The sequence below is a fragment of the Vidua chalybeata genome, chromosome 9 (genome assembly GCF_026979565.1).
Source record: "Vidua chalybeata isolate OUT-0048 chromosome 9, bVidCha1 merged haplotype, whole genome shotgun sequence".
Lineage (NCBI taxonomy): Eukaryota > Metazoa > Chordata > Aves > Passeriformes > Viduidae > Vidua > Vidua chalybeata.
The window spans coordinates 6,348,998-6,366,395 of NC_071538.1; the positions used below are offsets into that span (position 1 = coordinate 6,348,998).

At 48.9% G+C, this 17,398-nt stretch overlaps 2 protein-coding genes and 1 long non-coding RNA gene across 7 annotated transcripts in view; 1 reads left to right on the forward strand and 2 right to left on the reverse strand.

Moving 5' to 3' along the window:
* RAVER2 (ribonucleoprotein, PTB binding 2) overlaps positions 1–1,868 on the reverse strand; it is a 31,471-nt gene extending 29,603 nt beyond the window's left edge. For 4 of the 5 annotated variants that reach the window (XM_053950615.1, XM_053950614.1, XM_053950613.1 and 1 more), the window contains exon 1: positions 1,686–1,868. In XM_053950615.1, the coding sequence (XP_053806590.1) occupies positions 1,686–1,841 (156 nt within the window). In that variant the 5' untranslated portion in view covers positions 1,842–1,868. The remainder of the gene's footprint in view (positions 1–1,685) is intronic. The other variant, XM_053950616.1, reaches the window with a different exon arrangement.
* Positions 1,869–1,971: 103 nt separating this feature from the next.
* LOC128792317 (uncharacterized) lies at positions 1,972–10,971 on the forward strand. The gene is made up of 3 exons (XR_008432366.1): positions 1,972–2,059; positions 5,197–5,414; positions 10,885–10,971. It is a non-coding gene; the product is annotated as an uncharacterized LOC128792317 (long non-coding RNA).
* The window catches only part of CACHD1 (cache domain containing 1), an 88,166-nt gene continuing 81,111 nt past the window's right edge, over positions 10,344–17,398 (reverse strand). Inside the window, exons 23-27 of the mRNA XM_053950608.1 lie at positions 17,025–17,176; positions 16,399–16,560; positions 15,386–15,463; positions 14,481–14,582; positions 10,344–12,452 (exon numbers count right to left, since the gene is read on the reverse strand). Of these exons, the coding sequence (XP_053806583.1) occupies positions 12,214–12,452; positions 14,481–14,582; positions 15,386–15,463; positions 16,399–16,560; positions 17,025–17,176 (733 nt within the window). The 3' untranslated portion in view covers positions 10,344–12,213. The remainder of the gene's footprint in view (positions 12,453–14,480; positions 14,583–15,385; positions 15,464–16,398; positions 16,561–17,024; positions 17,177–17,398) is intronic.

Here is a 17,398-nt window from a genome sequence, read left to right on the forward strand (position 1 = left end):
AGGAGAAAACAGAAGACAAACCCGTGTTTACCACGGGTGTTAACTGGCAACAAGAAATGTTAAATTTTGTAGTAATTTTGGAAGCATATCACAGCCAAATACACAGGTAGACTTAACATGCCTGACCACAAACACATTTCTTTCCAAAACTGCTCCAGGACAGAAACTTTCTCTCTATAGCACAATTCTTCTGCCTTTGTTGCCACCACCAGCAGCTCATCAGCGTTAAAAATAAAAATGACAGTTTGTAAAGTGCATTTTAGGATCTGTACATGGTGCTCAGGGCAACATTAGAACCTGACACATAGGAGAAAAAGGCATCCAAGAGCTGCTTGTAAGCCATCAAAACAAAAAGGCAAACTTCCAGAAGACTCCGTGGCTGCCAAACTTCACCTTAATGTTGGTGTTTCCCTGTAGCACACACCGGCTGAGCAAGCAACGCCGAACCTGAAAGGTTCCAGAGAGGTGAATTCCCACATGGGAGCTCATGAAAGGCCCTGCAGTGGGGGCAAGGGACACACCGGGAGTGTCAGAGAGTGCTCCTGTCCTGGCCATCCACGGCGAGCATCTGGTGACACACCAGCAAAGCCCTCTCTGTCAACACTGCCGCTTCATGAAGGGACGAAGATTAGCAGCGTTCACCAAGCTGCGAGTTCGCTGTAGATCAGGCTGCTATAAACAGAGGTGCCTAAAGCACCCTAACAAAGCTGTCAGCTCTAAACTTTTAACCTGCTAGAGCAGGGCCAGACGCGCCGAGAGAGAACAAAACAGCCAGAAGTGCAGCGGCCAGCTGGGCGCTGCGGCTCGGATTACCGCGAGCGCCGAAAGAGCCTCTCCAAAATGAATAGTCCCCTTTTTGTGCCGGAGTTATGCAGAAATTGAGAGTCTGCACGTGCTGCTCTTACCCGCAGGTAGCAAAACCACCTGTGCTTCAGAGAGGGGGGGGAGGCAGACCAGGAGCAGAGCAGAACAAAAGGCGCAGTTGCTTTCTTTTTTTTTTTTTTTTTTTTTTTTTTTTAATTAATACTCGTGCATCAAGTTGTGTGCTTGGAGCTGGTGAAGTGACTGTGCAGCTAAATCACCTCAGCATCTGACTCACAGCACTCGGCTGAAGAGTTCAGCGATCATCTCCCACCAACAGCAGCAATTTGAGCGGAATTTTCCTGAACCACCGTCAGACTGCGGAAAACCGCTTTCCCTCTCTGCGTCTGGCTCACCTCACAATAAAAATGAAAAAAAAAAAAAAAAAAAAAAAAAAAAAAAAAGCGAGTCTGGAAGCTTTTCCGCCCAGATTTCGCACCGAAAGCGGCTGTGCTGCAGTGCCCTACCTGTGCGCACACAGGTGCCGCCTCTCCGGCGGCGCTCCCGTTACCCGCTCACCCCAGACCGAGCCCCCTCACGCCCCGGGCCGCCACCCCGGCGTTCCCCGGGGAGCGCTGCCCGGCCAGCCCGGCGCGGCCCCCGGTGAGGGCGTGGACCCGCTCTCCGCAGGTAACAAAGCCGCCCCACAACAGCCGGCGCCGTGAGGGGCAGCTCTGGGGGGAGGCAGCGCCCCGCGGCCGCCAAGCCCCGCGGAGGACCCGGGGCTGCTCCGCGCCTCCCTCCCCGCTGCCGGCCCCCGCCTGAGGCGCGGGCGGGAGCGCGCCACGCCGCCGGGCGGCTGCGGGCAGCGCTGGCGGCCGTACCTGGCTGCTGCTCTCGGCCGGCAGGTTCCGCAGCAGGATCTTGCGGCGGTTGCCCAGCTCGCGGCGGGTGCTCGCCAGCCGCCTGGCCACCTCCTCGGCGCTCAGCGGCGGCGGCTCCGCGGGCAGCGCCGCGCCGCGCTCGGCTCCCGCCGCCATCTTGCAGCGCGCCGGGGACCGCGGGGGGAGCGCGGCGCTGGGGCCGCCCCCGCCCTGCCCCGCCCGGGGCAGCCTGAGGGAGCCCCCGGGCCCGGCCCCTCACGGCCGCCAGACCCCGGCCCGCGGAGCCCCGGAGGGACGCGGCGCAGCGGAGCAGGCTCGGGCCGGGCTCGGCGCTGCCCGTAACGGAGCTCCAGGGGGTGTTGCGGGATGAACGGGTACGCGGCGGCAGTTTCGCAGAACGGGTCCAAGCTCTCTGCTCCAGCAGGGTCATCCCAGAGCACATGGCACGGGATTGTGTCCAGACGGGCCTGGAGTATCCCCAGTGAGGAGACTCCAGAGCCTCTCTGGACAATCTATCACCCGCACAGTGAAGAAATTCTGCCTCCTGCCCAGGGGAACTCCCTGGTATGGGTTCCTGCCCGCTCCTCTGGTTCCATCACTGGGCCCCGGAGCAGAGCCTGGGCCCTGCTCTGCCCCTTGCTGCACCCAGGGACACCCAGGGACACTTAGGGACACTTAGGGACACCCAGGGCTGAGGCCCCTCTCACTGGGGCTCCTCTCCAGGCTGAGCAGCCCCAGCTCCCTCAGCCTTTCCTGGGCACAGAGATGCTCCAGGCCCTTGCTCAGCTCCAGGAGCTCCTGTCCCTGCTGTGCTGAGGAGCCAGAGCTGGGCACAGCACCCAGAGGTGCCTCCAGGGCTGGGCACGGGGGCAGGATCACCCCTGACCTGCTGGATCTGTGTCCAGGGAAGGTGGCAGTGATGGAGATGTGGGGAGTGATTGCTGCTGGGTGAGGAAGAGGGACGGTGCCCTGGCCTCGGCTTCCATCAGGATGGATCCTGGGGCAATTCCCCTCACAACAGAGCCCCAGTTGTTCTCCAGGATCACCCCTGACCTGCTGGGAATGCTCCGCCTGAAGATCCTCCTGAAGGTTCCCCTGGGACACTGCTGCTCATTGTCCATCAGCGCCCTCGGGCCCTTCTCACTTCATCCCTGCAGTAACCCATCTCCAGACAGATTTTTGGGAAGGATATGAGTGCTCTGGAGAAGAGCTGGGGCTCTGTTGTGAGGGGAATTGCCCCAGGATCCATTCTGATGGAAGCCATGGCCTTCTTTGATGGAAGCCAAGCCCTCTTCCTCACCCAGCAGCAATCATTCCCCAAATCCCCATTGCTGCCACCTTCCCTGGATACAGATCCACCAGGAGAGGCTGAAATACAGAACAGCAACAAAATAAAGCTGATCCCACAGAATCAGGCTGGGAAAGACCTCTGAGATCGTCGAGTCCAACCTGTAATCCCAAGTGAACCCACGAGCTCCACTGGAGATCAGCAGGCACAATGGCCCAGAGTGATCTTGTCCCAGTTTTATTCCTCGTCAGGAATGTGGCAAACTAATTAAAATCCATGCAAATGGGGGAAACAGCACCTGGCTCCTGTGCTGCTGACACAGGGGACAGACACAGGGCTGTGACCTGCCGTAAAAAGGAGCCAACATCACAACAGAAGGACAATATTTCATGGAATTACCATAAAATAAATTTCCCCTTCCTTGAAGTCTCTGTCCATAAAAACATCTCACTCAATCAGCACCCATTTAAAAAAATAAAACAGGTTGTTCTTTTGGAAAATCCATTTTCCCTCTAGCATAGTTCCTTGCAATGTCATTTACAACACAGTAAATTTAGCTCTTAACGTTGTCATCATTGCTATAAATGAGTGAAGAATAATTTAAATATTTGTAGCCATTTTTAGACACGAGGCCAGCCACAAGGAACAAGCAAAAGAGAATCCAAACCTGAAACATAAAGAGTCTTAAAAAGGAAATGGCAGAGCAGTTGGAGTTAAATTGAGTCTATGTAACAATTCTTATCAAGAAAATCTAATTATGATGGATAATTCTTGACAAGGTTCAAGGTGCCATTTTAATTATCAATTACAGATTTTAAAACTCCACCAAAGAAATTATCTTAGAAATTGCTTTACCCAAACCAAAACAAGTTAAGAACACAAAATATCTTGGACTTTCATTACTTCTAAAATAAATTTTTAAACTACAGTAATCAGAGGGATATTTGGTTTATTATTTAAAAATTGGCAGCTGACAAGCTTCTGTTCAAGGGCTTCCTTTTCCCTAATTTTTTCTCAAACAGGTAATGTTCCTCCTATTCCAATATTTGCGTTACTTTTAATAAATAAAATCATTGGAAATGAGAGGTGTGACGGGTTCATAGATTATGGGATGTAAATAATTCTGGGATCCTGAAAAAGGAACACTTTTCTCCTAGGAATACTGAAACATGAACTATCTCCTCAAAAATTATCACCAGATCAAGCTATTACAGCACAAATTATGGATCTGCTCAGACATCATAAAATGTAGTGATGCTAATGAGGGAATTGAAGCAGAGTAATTAATTTTACCATTAATTTTCCAGTTTGAAGGTGGACACTGCTTCACCTGTAACCAGTGCTCATTAATTCTACCTACAGCAATTACCTCTTCAAAACTTGCCCTTTTTTTTGGGTCATTTTTGATGGGCTGAAGGTGTCCCTGAATTTAAGTCATTCAGATTTAAAGTGCATTGCTGAAAGAATTCAGAAATGAACAGTTTGGTATTAATGGTACAAACAAAATTCCTATAGTAAACAGTTCCAGAGAAACTCAAGAAGAGAGGAATAAATTCAGAGAATATAGAAAATATCAGAGAGGAAAATATTTTTTCTTGGTTAGGGATAGATATTTAAAATATTGAATTTTGTAGGTTAAAGTATTCACCTTTTCCCCCCAGTGTTCATGTCCAGGTGAAATCAGCCTCCCAAAAAAAGAGCTGTTCCAGGAGGAAGAGGATGCTGAGCCAAGGCATGCAGGCTCCTCATTTCCTTAAGGAATTTCCTCCTGTTGATCAGAGTTTTCCATGAAATATTTATATGACTTTGACTCCTTTTCTGGAGCTTCCAAACCAAACCCTCCACATTTCTGCTTTGAATCAGTTTCCCATTTTCTAAAATACTTTCCTTGGGTTTCAATACTGCTGCAGAAGCAAAAAATATTATTAAATGAAATCTATTATTAAAAAATAGAACAGTCCAGTGTAACTTTAGTTGTGCTGCTGCCCTGATGCTGTCACACTGATAAACCACCTTGCAATAATTTAATTTAGTTCATTAAATTCCCTGCTAATTAAGAGTAACGTCCCCAACCCCAGCAGTTGCATTTGTAGCTCTCCTAAAAAGATAAATTTCCCTGTGCTTCTGCAGCTTTGAAGTCACACCAGCCATATATATTTTATAATTTTTATGGAATGAGTGGGACTTAGAATTGTAATTCCAAACATTCTTTTGGCATTACAGGTGCAGTCAGGCAAAATTGTCCAGGCTGGGCTGGTGGAAGGTGGAAGAACTGTAATGAAATGGGATTTAAGGTCCCTCCCAACACAAACCAGTCCAGGATTCTGGGATTTTCTGGGATTCTACATCCAAAAGTACAAACAAATTCAGATCTGCGCACATCAAGTGGAAGCCAAGACTGAGAGCATCTGTTGGACACAAGACCCACCTGATATTCCCAGGTATTTGAGCTCTTCAGGTGATGGCTTAATGAAAGAGAAATTAAACAATTCAGTGTTTCCTGCAGGGGGACGTGGGACCCATCAGCTGCTGCACATTCCATCAGAATAATGAATTACCATCACACCTCATGTCAACCACACAAACAAAGCCATTCCCTTTTGTCCCTGCTCTTCCTGCTGCTCCTTTTGTTTCATCAAGACACCGAGATTTTGGATCCAAAGGCTGCAATTTCATTTTCAACACCAATAATTCGTTTGGTGATGATCACCCAGATCACCTCACAGTACACACTGCATCCAAAATACACCAGAGGTGCCAAAAGGAGTTCTTTTATCCTTTTTCCCCCACAAATTCCAATACTTTTGGCATTCTCAGTGCACCATTCCATGACATGCCCAAACTTGGGATGTTTCTTTACTCCTGCTCTTCCATCCAGGCACAAAAACTCTCTGCCAAACATTTGAAATGGAACCTGCTGCCTGAGAATTTGCTGCTCCTGAGTTTGGGGATGATGGATTCTCTCAGGATCAACCTGCTCAGCAGCTTCTCCTTGCTTCCACTCTTTTAACTCAGTGGCCTGCAAAAGAACAGTGAAAAGGTGGGAGAGTTCAGGGCTGTAACTTCCAGAGTGAGTAACTCCTGCAAGGAAATCATTACTGGCCTCTGCTGTCATGGGCTATTTTGGGACCTGTGGTCTCTGCAGCAGAATTTCAAACCTTTGTTGCCCCGTGCATCATTAGCAGATCTGTGTGGTTGTCTTTAAAGGCAGCAAAAAAAAAAAAAAAGTAAATATTAAACACCACAAAGCAAAGCCAAGTTCTTGAATAATAACTGAGAACAAAGGAAAAGGAGATGAAACAAACACAATTCTCAATAAATGGCCCAGATATTCACAGGGGAACCTCTACGATACTTTCTCCTGAATCAATGTCCTGATTTAAATCACCATTCTTCCCACACAGGCTTTCTTTTTCCTCATTTGGCTTCAAATTTAGTCATTAGTTATTGGAACCAAGTGCATTTTGGCAATTTTAGTATTAAAAAACATCCAAATGTTCCTTGGATTCCTGGTAAAAGAAGGTCCAGCCCCACATTCTTACCAGGAATATTTTTATTGGCCAGCCCATGAATGTGCTTCAAATGGGAATTCCAAATAAATCAGTCTCAGATTCCCTAAAAGCACCAATTTTCTAGGAACTGGAAACTGATAGTGACAATTCACAGGGAATTACAAAATGGTTTACCACCAAAAAAAAAGGGGAAATCATAATGCTGGGAGTGAAAGCATTCCACAGGGTGAATCCATACATGTCCATTGCTGCTCCTTGGATCTGGCTAATTGTAAACCTGGAGGAAATTTGCTGTGATTAACTGAGGAGCTGGGAGGGACTGGGAGGGAGCAGGCATGGGACCAGCGATTTGTTTGGAGAAGATAAACCAGTCCATGATTTCTCTCTGCCAGCAGAGCCTGCAATTTCCAGCACCCCCACAATATTTTGTCCTTAAAAACTTGTTACACACACACACACAAAAAAAAACTTGTTCAATATGGAAAACTGGCCTAAAGGAGGTAACGCAAGAGAAACATTCCCAAAAAATTTATGAGGCTTTCAAATGTTCTGCTGTTCAGTTATAAAAGGTTTCCATAGGAACTGTCACCCAACGTGCTGTGCCTGATTTCTCCATGTTCAGAGTGAAAAAAATCCATCCCCTTCCTGTTTTCCAGGTTCCCTGGCTGAGGTTTTTTGCCTTGTTTATGGAGATTTTCTTGGCTCAGCTGCAATAGAAATAAATGATTAAGGAGGTTTTTATTATTATTTTGCAGCAATTAGATCATGTTAATTACTCAACCTTTAATCCTGCATGTGATTTGCATGAATTATGCCAAGAGAATGGATATTGGGAGCAATTTTGTGGAAGTGACAGAATGTTGGAGAAGTGAAAAGAAGGATATTAAACTCCCTGACTGCATTCCCAGTTTCCTGCTGCTGGTGCCAGCCCATCTTGGGGTGTCTGCCCAATTTCATTACCTCGGTGCAATGGAAGAGTTTTAAAATAGGAAAAATCCATCAGTGTTGGCCCAACTGGAAATCCCTGGCAGTCTGATGGTTCAACTGGATTTAAGGAAAGACCACCAGTTTTGTCAGGATCTTGCACGGTTTTTCCTGCAAAGTGATTTTTTTTTTTTTCCTCCTGTGAAAAGTGCTGACTTGGCAGTTTTGGGGGCTGTTCCCTTTCTCCATGGAGCTGTTCCAGAGGCAGGTGAAGGTGGGGTGGAAGGATTCCTTCTGCCCTGTGCCCTTGGCCAGCAGATTCCCTTCCCTGCTGTCACTGCTGTTGTCCCCAGAGAGGCAATCCCAGCAGAGGGCACTTGCTAGGGCACTGCTGACCTGGTGGATTTGTCAGTGCCAGCTCCAAAAACCTCCAACAAACCAGAGCAAACCAGGATTTCTCCTTCCCAGGGCAGCTCCCAGCACGGAAACGAGCCCAGGGATCATTATTTCCACAGGATTTAGAAGAGGCCACTCTGAGCTGAAGAAAACCTCCAGATTCAAAATGTGTTCTGCCTCTGCCATCACATTCCCTCCCTCTGCTCACAGCGTGGCTGTTCCATAGGGATATCAGTGATCCCATGGGATCTTCTCCCGAGGAGGAACCAGCAGTGCTTCTGAGCAAGGGCTGGCACGCACCCCAGCTGGGTCTGGCACCTCACTAACGAGGCAGGGCTTGGAGAAGTTCACTCTTGGACTGCAGTGTCCAAATTCCACTGCAGCCTTGGCTCCAGGAACGCCAGCCCTTCTGGGCCAAGGTCCTTCCGTGCTCAGCGCAGAGCACAAAGCACAAAATCATCACCTCTCATCAGCCCAAGGGCTGCCAGGCAGGAATATGAAATATTCCATGGCACTGATGTTCCTTTTTCCCCTCTTAGGCTCCCTGGCAAAGGCGGGTTTGTACAGCAAAACAATCCAATGGTTCCCGAGTTAACTGCTGCAGGAATTAATATTCCAAACATCACTGACAGCCCAGAGCAGGCTCCTTTGAAAACCCCAGCCATAGCTGGGAATCTCTTTTACAAACAACTGAAATGGGCAGCCAAGAGCTGGGAACGCTGCAAATTCATCTTGGAACTCACCAACAGCCTTTTGGATTACCTGCACTCTCTTGGATCCAGGACTTTTGCATCCTAGTTTTTTCTCCTTTTCCATATTTGTTGCCAGCTTACTCCCATAGTTTTTCCTCAGACAAATCCACTTTCTGTGCTCTTGCCCATTTCTGGGTCACTTGACAGAATAAAGCCTTTGAGAGATCTCCCTTTGCCCAGTTATAGTCACAAGTCCTGCTGCATGTGAACGTCTCCTGAATTCCCATCCATCCTCCCTTCCCTGCCCTTGTCAAGGGCTAGGATAAAGATAATATTTCATGGCTTAAGTGGCCTTATAAAATGTTCATGGCTAAATTGTACCAGGCTTTGCAAATCCCACTTTTTGGCCAGGCAATAGCATAAATAAATTTTTAAAAAAATCTTAATGCATTTTCAATCAATATATTCTGCCCAAAGAAATGCTTCTCCATGATTCCTTGGATATAGGAAAATCCATACACTTGGCAGATCTCAAATACTCCAAGCATCGAGTCAGTTTAAAATTCATGAACACAAATTAAAGGCAATGCTCATTTTCACTTTAAAAGAACCTTTTTTTTGTTGTTGGGAGAATGAAAGAAAACCTACAGGAAATTAACACAAGTAAGATGGGAAAATGAAGTAAGTGGACAATGAATGGCCATAAAGTCTTATCAGTTCTAGGGAAGGAGGTTCCAGGGTTTAACTGCTCCTTTTATGATCTTGCTCCTCAGTCAATACAATAAAACAATGCTGGGGAGGGAAGGCCATGGCAGAACTCAGGCAATAAAAGTGAAGAGCCCTCATGCAGCTCCTTACAAACCCCAGTCACATCCATTATCAGCAGAGCACCCCATTTATTCCTGCTGGGACAAGGTCAGTGCCAGCACTGGAAGCTGGGATTTGGCACACCTGGAAATCAGAGTTTTCCCTATAATTATTTTTAGCAGCAAGAGCTCGGGCTCTTCCCATCACTCCAAGTTAAGCAGGGCTGTGCAGACCCCTCAAATCGAGAACCATTTGTTCAGAGCAAACCAGGAAGAAGAAAAGAGATCCCAGAAGAAAAGAGAAGAAGCAGCAGCGAGGAGAAGCTCTTGAAAAGCTATTAAGGCAAAAGCAAAAGGGGTTTGATTGTTGGACTTCCAAGAGGTTCTGGAAGCTCCTGTGCTCCTGGCAGAGCTGCAAGAGAACCCTGCAAGCACCTTCTGCTGGCAGGGAAGGCGAGGAGCCACCAAAAAACCTCTCCCCTGAAGTAATATTGTAGTTCAAGCTGATGACTTTTTCCAATGTACATGGCTATTAATGATATTTCTGATACATTTTATCAACAGTTATTTGTCCCACGGTATCCAAGCACCAGCATGACTTTGGATTCCAAACTGGAAATGAATCCCAGCCTGGTTGATACCCAGGGCATCAGCTGCAGAGCTCTGAGAGCACAAAGCAGAGGCTCACTGGATTCCTGCACTGCCTGCTCAGCAAAAAGCCTCCACCAAATCCTGCACAAACACAGCACAACAGCAAATCCAGAGCCACTGAGGTTTCAGGAGAGCATCAGGAAAATAAAACCCTTAAATTATTTGCTTTGGTGACTCTAAGCAGGGGCTGACCACTTCCAGAAATAGTCATTTCCCAAATAATGACCAACCAGCTAAAAAAAGGCTTGAAAACTTCCATCAATACTGTCATTTACATTTAAAGTTTAAATTTCTCAAGGCTGTTGATAAAACTGGAGGAACTGGAGTGAATTTTCAGTCCTGTTCAGCCAGAGAAGGAAACCGAGGCAGAATCATTTCAGTGCAGCCACTTCTCCACAGATCTACACTTATATACAGTTTATTTCACTAGAGATTTTAATTTTATACATAGTATAAAGGGATATCCTGGTATCACACATAGAGTTATTTTACTGTACTGTTTAAGAACCAATTTTTTACATAATACAGTATTAAGTACCATATTAATTAAAACAAGTGATTTTTTAAAAAAAACCTACATATAAATGGATGTTTACCATATGCACAGTGCAAGAACGGCTTGATATCATTGTAATCACAAAATGTGAATCTAAAATACAACACTGTGACTGAAAACATATTGATAATTATGATGCCCTTTGTTGTAGACATTGATTAATCTTTGTTTGATTTACCAAGCAAGGTTAAAATTCCAGACAAACAGCAGCAGCTTCTTATTATGGTTTCAAGGTTTCTTCCACAGTAACCCAAGTTTTACAAAACACTGGTTTATCCCTACTCGTGGTCCAAGGAAACAGAAGAATGGCACAGATTCCATTTGGGATTATCTGGTAACTAATGCTAAAGAAATTTTTTATTACTTCCACACAGGAATCCTTTAAGGATGAGCGAAGAGATAAAGATGGAGAAGTTTCTGGGCAGATTCTGGGCAGAATTCTGTGAATTTTAGTAACGGAGTACAGGATTTCTCCTCTGCAGATAGGAAGACAATACTGGAATAGAAATCAGGCTGTAGTATTTACAGGAAACGAGTGTGGAAAAGAAAGCAATCCTAATGTAAACACCGAGGCAGAGAGGGCTTCTTCATTTTCCCTTTGCAGAGTGGGGCACTGGATGAAGGTCAGCTCCCAAGGAACAGCTGTTTTCCTGGGAAGAGCCCCTTCCCCAGCACAGAATGCACGTGGTACTCGTTGAGAATCCCTAACAGGTTTTCTCCCCTCCCTCCCCCCAAAGTTTCAAGTTCAATAAATAGTAGAAAAATAATCCTTTACTTAAAAATCTTGAGATGCATTGTCCCAGGTCCCGCAGAGCAACGTGGGCGCCGGGAGCTTTCCACCTGCAGAGAAGCCAGCAGCCTTCCTGCTCTGTCTGGCACTTCTGGGCTCTCCAGCTGCAGATTCCTGCTCTTCCAGTTAAGGAAACCAAATCATCTCTGGCTCTTTAAGCTCTCTCTCTGCTCTTGGCTCAGCACAACAAACTCCAGCTGCTGGATAAACTCCCATCCCTGTTCCTGGAGGTCTAACGTGCCTCCTGCTCCGTGTTTTGGCAGGTCCATTCATCAAGCACGTTTGCAGGCCAGAGCCAACCTTCCATTTGTAAAAATGCAAAGCTCTGATGCCTCAGTTTGCTGGGGAAGCCTGTGAGGTTGTCCCTGGGGAGCAGCACAGTCCCTGTGGCTCTGGAGTGGCATCTGTGGTGTCCTCAATGCACGGTGCCAGCAGCCTGCAGGTGGTGGCTGTGGTGTCCTCAGTGCCACAGCCTGCAGGTGGTGGCCGTGGTGTCCCCAGTGCCACAGCCTGCAGGTGGTGGCCGTGGCAGCCTGCAGGTGGTGGCCGTGGTGTCCCCAGTGCCACAGCCTGCAGGTGGTGGCCGTGGTGTCCCCAGTGCCACAGCCTGCAGGTGGTGGCTGTGGTGTCCCCAGTGGCACAGCCTGCAGGTGGTGGCCGTGCTGTCCCCAGTGGCACAGCCTGCAGGTGGTGGCCGTGGTGTCCTCAGTGCCACAGCCTGCAGGTGGTGGCCGTGGTGTCCCCAGTGGCACAGCCTGCAGGTGGTGGCCGTGGCAGCCTGCAGGTGGTGGCCGTGGTGTCCCCAGTGGCACAGCCTGCAGGTGGTGGCCGTGGTGTCCCCAGTGGCACAGCCTGCAGGTGGTGGCCGTGGTGTCCCCAGTGGCACAGCCTGCAGGTGGTGGCCGTGGTGTCCTCAGCACTCGGCATCCACGCTGTGCACGGTGACAGCGGCCTGCAGGTGGTGGCTGTGGTGCAGGGCGGGGTGGTGCAGCCGGTAGTGGTGGAATTTGTGGCTCAGCAGCGCCGCCGTCTGCGGGGGCGTGTCCAGCTCCAGGTCCTCGTCGTGGGTCCCCACGTCCACGCCGGCCGAGAGAGGGTCGTTGTTGCAGGGGGGGTTCTCGCTGTCCTCCTGGGGGCTCATCGTGCTGTAGCCTGGGAATGAACAGCAGCAGTGAGCACAGCAAGGCTGGATGCTCAGAATTCCCAGGCACCCTTTGTGGAATCAACACAGGGTGCTGAGAGAGGGAATAAAACTGTTCTCTTACTAGAACAGACCCCAACAGACTCATCCTCTCCTCTAAGTCTAAGTTCTAAGTCTATAACAGATCCCTCTCCCTGCCACCCAGAATTCCCAGGGCTGGCTGGGCACCTTTGTGGAATCACACACAGGGTGCTTAGAGAGGGAGTAATGCAATTTTCCTAACTAACAGAACAAACCCCAACAAACTCATCTTCTCCTCTAAGTCTATAACAGATCCCTTTCCCTGCCACCCAGAATTCTCAGGGCTGGCTGGGCACCTTCGTGGAATCACACAGGGTGCTTAGAGAGGGAGTAAAACAATTTTCTTAACAGAACAAACCCCAACGAACTCATCCTCCCCTCTAAGGCCATACTGGATCCCTTCCCCTGTCATCATCTTTGGTTCAAAGCTTTGGGGACCTGTGGTTTGTGCCACCCCAAACAGTAACAGCACCCACGCGTTCAACAGTTTGTAACAACAGATTTGCTGGCACTGATTTCAAACCAAAACATGAAAGATACCACCCCCAAAAGATCTGTTAAGATATAACCTGGATTTATCCAAACCAGCTGTTACCAACCAGACCAGGCTGCAGGGCAAACAACTCCCCCTCAGCACTTCTAAATGCAAAACCAAATGAAATTTAAAAGGAAAAAGATTTTGCTTTAATTGGAAATAAATCCTTCTCAAAAAACAAGGACTAAAGGCTGAGGAAGCACTGGTGCTCCTGAGCATCTCGCTCAGGTTTTCAGCTGGAGACACCTAAAAGGAGGGTGGTAAAAATAGCAGCTGAGTCCCCAAAGCTGCCTCCCATTTCCCATGCTCTGAGTCATGGCTTGGAGCTGGCATGGAGGAATTGGGGAAGAAGCCTGGGCAGCCCTTTGAAGATGGAATTACAGAAACTAAAAATAGCAGTGCACATTCCAGATGGAGGTAGACAGCTCCCCTGCTAACCCAGGATGACTAAAAGATGGGAAGGATTTGCTGGGACTGCAAGAAAAGGAGCAAAGGGAGCATTAATCTGGCAAATCTGCCTCAGCACAGGTAATCTCACCCCAAATCCAGGGTAATTCCTCCTAGAGCAAGATTGTCTAGGAGACATCTGTTCATCCACGTTCCAAGGCTTTGGCCTTTGGGTTTCCTGTCCCAATTCCATTAGTGCAACCAGAGTCTTAGTGCTGGGCCAGGTCTGCTGGAAGGTCCCCAGCCTTGCAGAGCTGACAGCTTGCAGACTGCCTTGTCTAGCCCTCCTCCTCCTCATTTCCTAATAAATTAAGCCTCCTCATGAGTCAACAGCATTACACCCTTCTAGCAGCTTTTCAGATTTAAGGAGATTTAGTCTCAGGGCAGGGGAGACACATCCCAACCCCCCGAGCCTAATGGTGCCCAGCATTTGCTTAAAGGTGCTGGAAGATCACAGAATCCCAGAATGGTTTGGGTTGAAGGGCCATTAAAGATGATCCCATCCCACCCCTGTCATGGCAGGGACACCTTCCACTGTCCCAGGGTGCTCCAAACCCTGTCCAGCCTGGCCTTGGGCACTGCCAGGGATCCAGGGGCAGCCACAGCTGCTCTGGGCAGAACAATTCCTTCCTAAACTCCGATCTAATCCCACTCCCTTTCAGTGTGAAGCCATTCCCCTTGTCCTGTCACTCCAGTTCCCTCAGGGGGAAGAACCCTCTCCTGATCTCCAGCCCAGCCCTCCCCTGGCACAGCTCCAGCCATTCCCTGGTCCTGTCCCTGTCACAGGGGGCACAGAGCACAGCTGTCCCTTGGGAGGATGCTGAGGACCCCGACGAGATCTCCCCCAGAACAAACCGAGTCAGAACCGTCCAACAGCAAAGCAGCAAAGCTTTTTTGTCTGGCTTTGCTTCTGGCTGCCAGCCTCCTGAGGGAAAAGAGCCCCCCAGTCCTGCCAGGGAGGGGCCCCAGGACTCACCGTGGTCGCTCTCGGTGCCGGAGCGGCCCCAGTAGCGGCGGCGGCGCTCGGGGCTGTGCGCGTGGCGCTCGATCACCGCCGCGATGAACCGCGTGTTGCTGACTGCGACAGACACAAAGAGCTCAGAGCCTGCAGCCCCTCTGCTGCACGGGGCACGGCCCAGCCAGAGAGCGGCAAAGAGCTGGCCTTTACATGGGCCAGGCTCCTTCACCTGGGCCGTGCCAGTGCTGAGGGGCCCATGGCAACAACGTAAGGAGTCCAAAGGAAACAAAAAGGGACGTGGAGAAGCAGTAGATGCAAGCTGTGAAGCTCAGATATGCTTATTTTTCCATCTTTGAATGCTGACAGAGCTTCAAATCTTGAGTATTGTTTTAGTGAGGGCCCAGAGCCAGGGATCCAGTCTGACCCTGGAGCTCCCCTGGAGTTTGGTGCACCAGCTCCACTTACAGCACACCAGGATCATGCAAAGTGCCGTTTTTATTGGATGGCAGAGAACTGCAGGCACCCCAAATCAATGCAAAAAAGATTTACTGCCATGTTTGCTGACCATGCTTGCCAGATTTGGCTTCTGCTTTCTAAGGCCAAAAAAGGGGAAGGGTTTTTCATACCCTGTGCTGTCACAGTCGCAATTTTTAAGCTGATCAGATCTATTTCTGGAAGTGCTCATGACAAGGGGTTGTAAGGGGCAAAACTCCTCCACACCTAATGGAGAATTATCTTTTAAAAGTAAAAAATGCCATTTTTAATCATGAGACTAAAGGTGCACTAGATGTTTGAATTAAAACATTGCTCTGTCATTTTCTACTGATGATCAGCACAGGGCTTCCTCACATATTCAAATCTAGGGTGTTAAAAAACAAATGGCTGATTGAATCTCACAGGTTTTCAGGTTTTTTGGTACTTACTGATTCCTCTGTCTTCATGGCTGTCATCGTCCCTCTCGTCCCTGTCGTTTTCCAGGTTGGACATACGCACTGACATTTCTACACAGCGTCACAAACAGAAAATACAGCTGGTGAGAGAAAGGTTCTGCACCACCTTACTGCCAGCTGTCACCCCAGGAACAAGAGTGGAAGCACTTTGTGTTACTGGTCTGAGCTGGGGGTGCTCTTCTTCCAACGTGGGACTGGGACAGCAGGAAATGCCTCATCCCAACTCTCTCACTTTAAAGTTCTGAAGGAACTGATTTACAACAGAGCTGGGGGATGATCAAATATAGAAGTAATTAGCTGTGATCACACTTAAATTCCCAGAATGGTTTGGGTTGGAAAGGGCCTTAAAAGCCCATCTTTTTCCAGCCCCTGCCACGTGCAGGGACACCTCCCAGTATCCCAGGCTGCTCCAAGCTCTGTCCAGCCTGGCCTGGAACACTTCCAGGGAGGTGTTTTCACCTCTAGATCTTTATCTTTGTACCAGTATCCTTTCTCCCAGCACAATTTTGCCTCTCAGACTTCAGACTTCATCTCTCTATGCACAGACATTCCATGAACATCACATGGACCAGAACCAGGAAACACAAGTGAAAAAAGACACATCCCAAACCCAAGGCCAAAGGGAGTGAAAAATGTGTCACTCCCAGCAGCTGCACAGAATAAACACATGATGGATCTGCTGGGCCGAGCTGCAGAAAGCTGGGATTAGTGTCTGAGCTCTGGCAAAGCTTAGCTTATCTCCCTTTGGGTCTGGGCAGGCTCCCTGGGCAGCAGCAGCAGCTCTGGCTGTACCCAGGAGAGGGCAGCAAGACACAGCCCCTGCGCCAGGCCCGGCTCCCTGCAGCTCCAACACGGAGTAAAACCGGGGAAACACTGCAACAACACTGGGGGGACAGCTTTGGGATCGCTTTTCCTTTGGGTTTTGCTGTGCTGCTGGGATTTTTGTTCATCCCCAGCCTGTTGTTGAGTCCCTGAGTCGAGCTCACCCTGTGCTGCCAGCGGGGACATGTGCTGGTGGCTGCGGCGGTGGATCTGGTGCCGGTACGCGTACACGGCCAGCACCAGCACCATGATGCAGCCCATGATGCCTCCAGCCACGGGGCCCACGGGGGCACTCTTGATCATGTTCAGGGTGATCACCTCATCTCCTAAAGCAAAAGGGACAAAGCAGAGGGAGAACAACACCATAAATGCTCTGCAGGAAGGGTTAAACCAACACAGAACACGGAGGAGCTCTGCAAGGACTTCTGGGTGCCCAACTGTGCTCACTTGGAATAGGAGAAGGAACTCAGAGAGGGTGCAGGAAGGGTTAAATCAACAATATGGAACATGGAGAAAGCTCTGCAAGGATTTCTGGGTGCCCGACTGTGCTCACTTGGAATAGGAGAAGGAACTCAGGGAGTGTACATCTTACAAGACAGGAATACACAGTTTCACTCAGCTCCACATCAGGATTTTCCAAAAGGTGATATTCACCACGTCTTTGCTGCCTGGTGCACTCTTTATGCTGATTTAGCACCAGGGTAAGAGGTAAAGGTTATGTGCAGAACCTGCTGCATGTTCTGGAACGCAAAGAGCTGAAGGCAGCACCTGCTCAGAAAGGCAGAGTTACCTATTGCTCCCAGGTCATCCACATAGGGACTCTTGGCTCCCACGATGCCACCAAAGCATTCCTTCTGAGGGGCACAGTAGGACTTGTCCAGGTGGGTCTTCCCATCGCTGTCCACCATGCACCACTCGCAGTCCAGCACTCCAAAGCAATCCCTGCATGGCAACACCCAAGCAGGACACGGTTACCTCCCAGTTTAACACCTCTCCTTTGCAAAGCTCAGTCTGGGTTAGAGCCATGAGACAGAGGGAGGCCAAAAGCATCTGTAAACCCTCAAGTACGTGAGTTTAGCCAGACAAAATTCCATGGAAGTGCTCAAGTACCACAAGGGAAGTTACACAGGGAAGCTGCATTTCCAGCATCCCTTTTCCAACTCT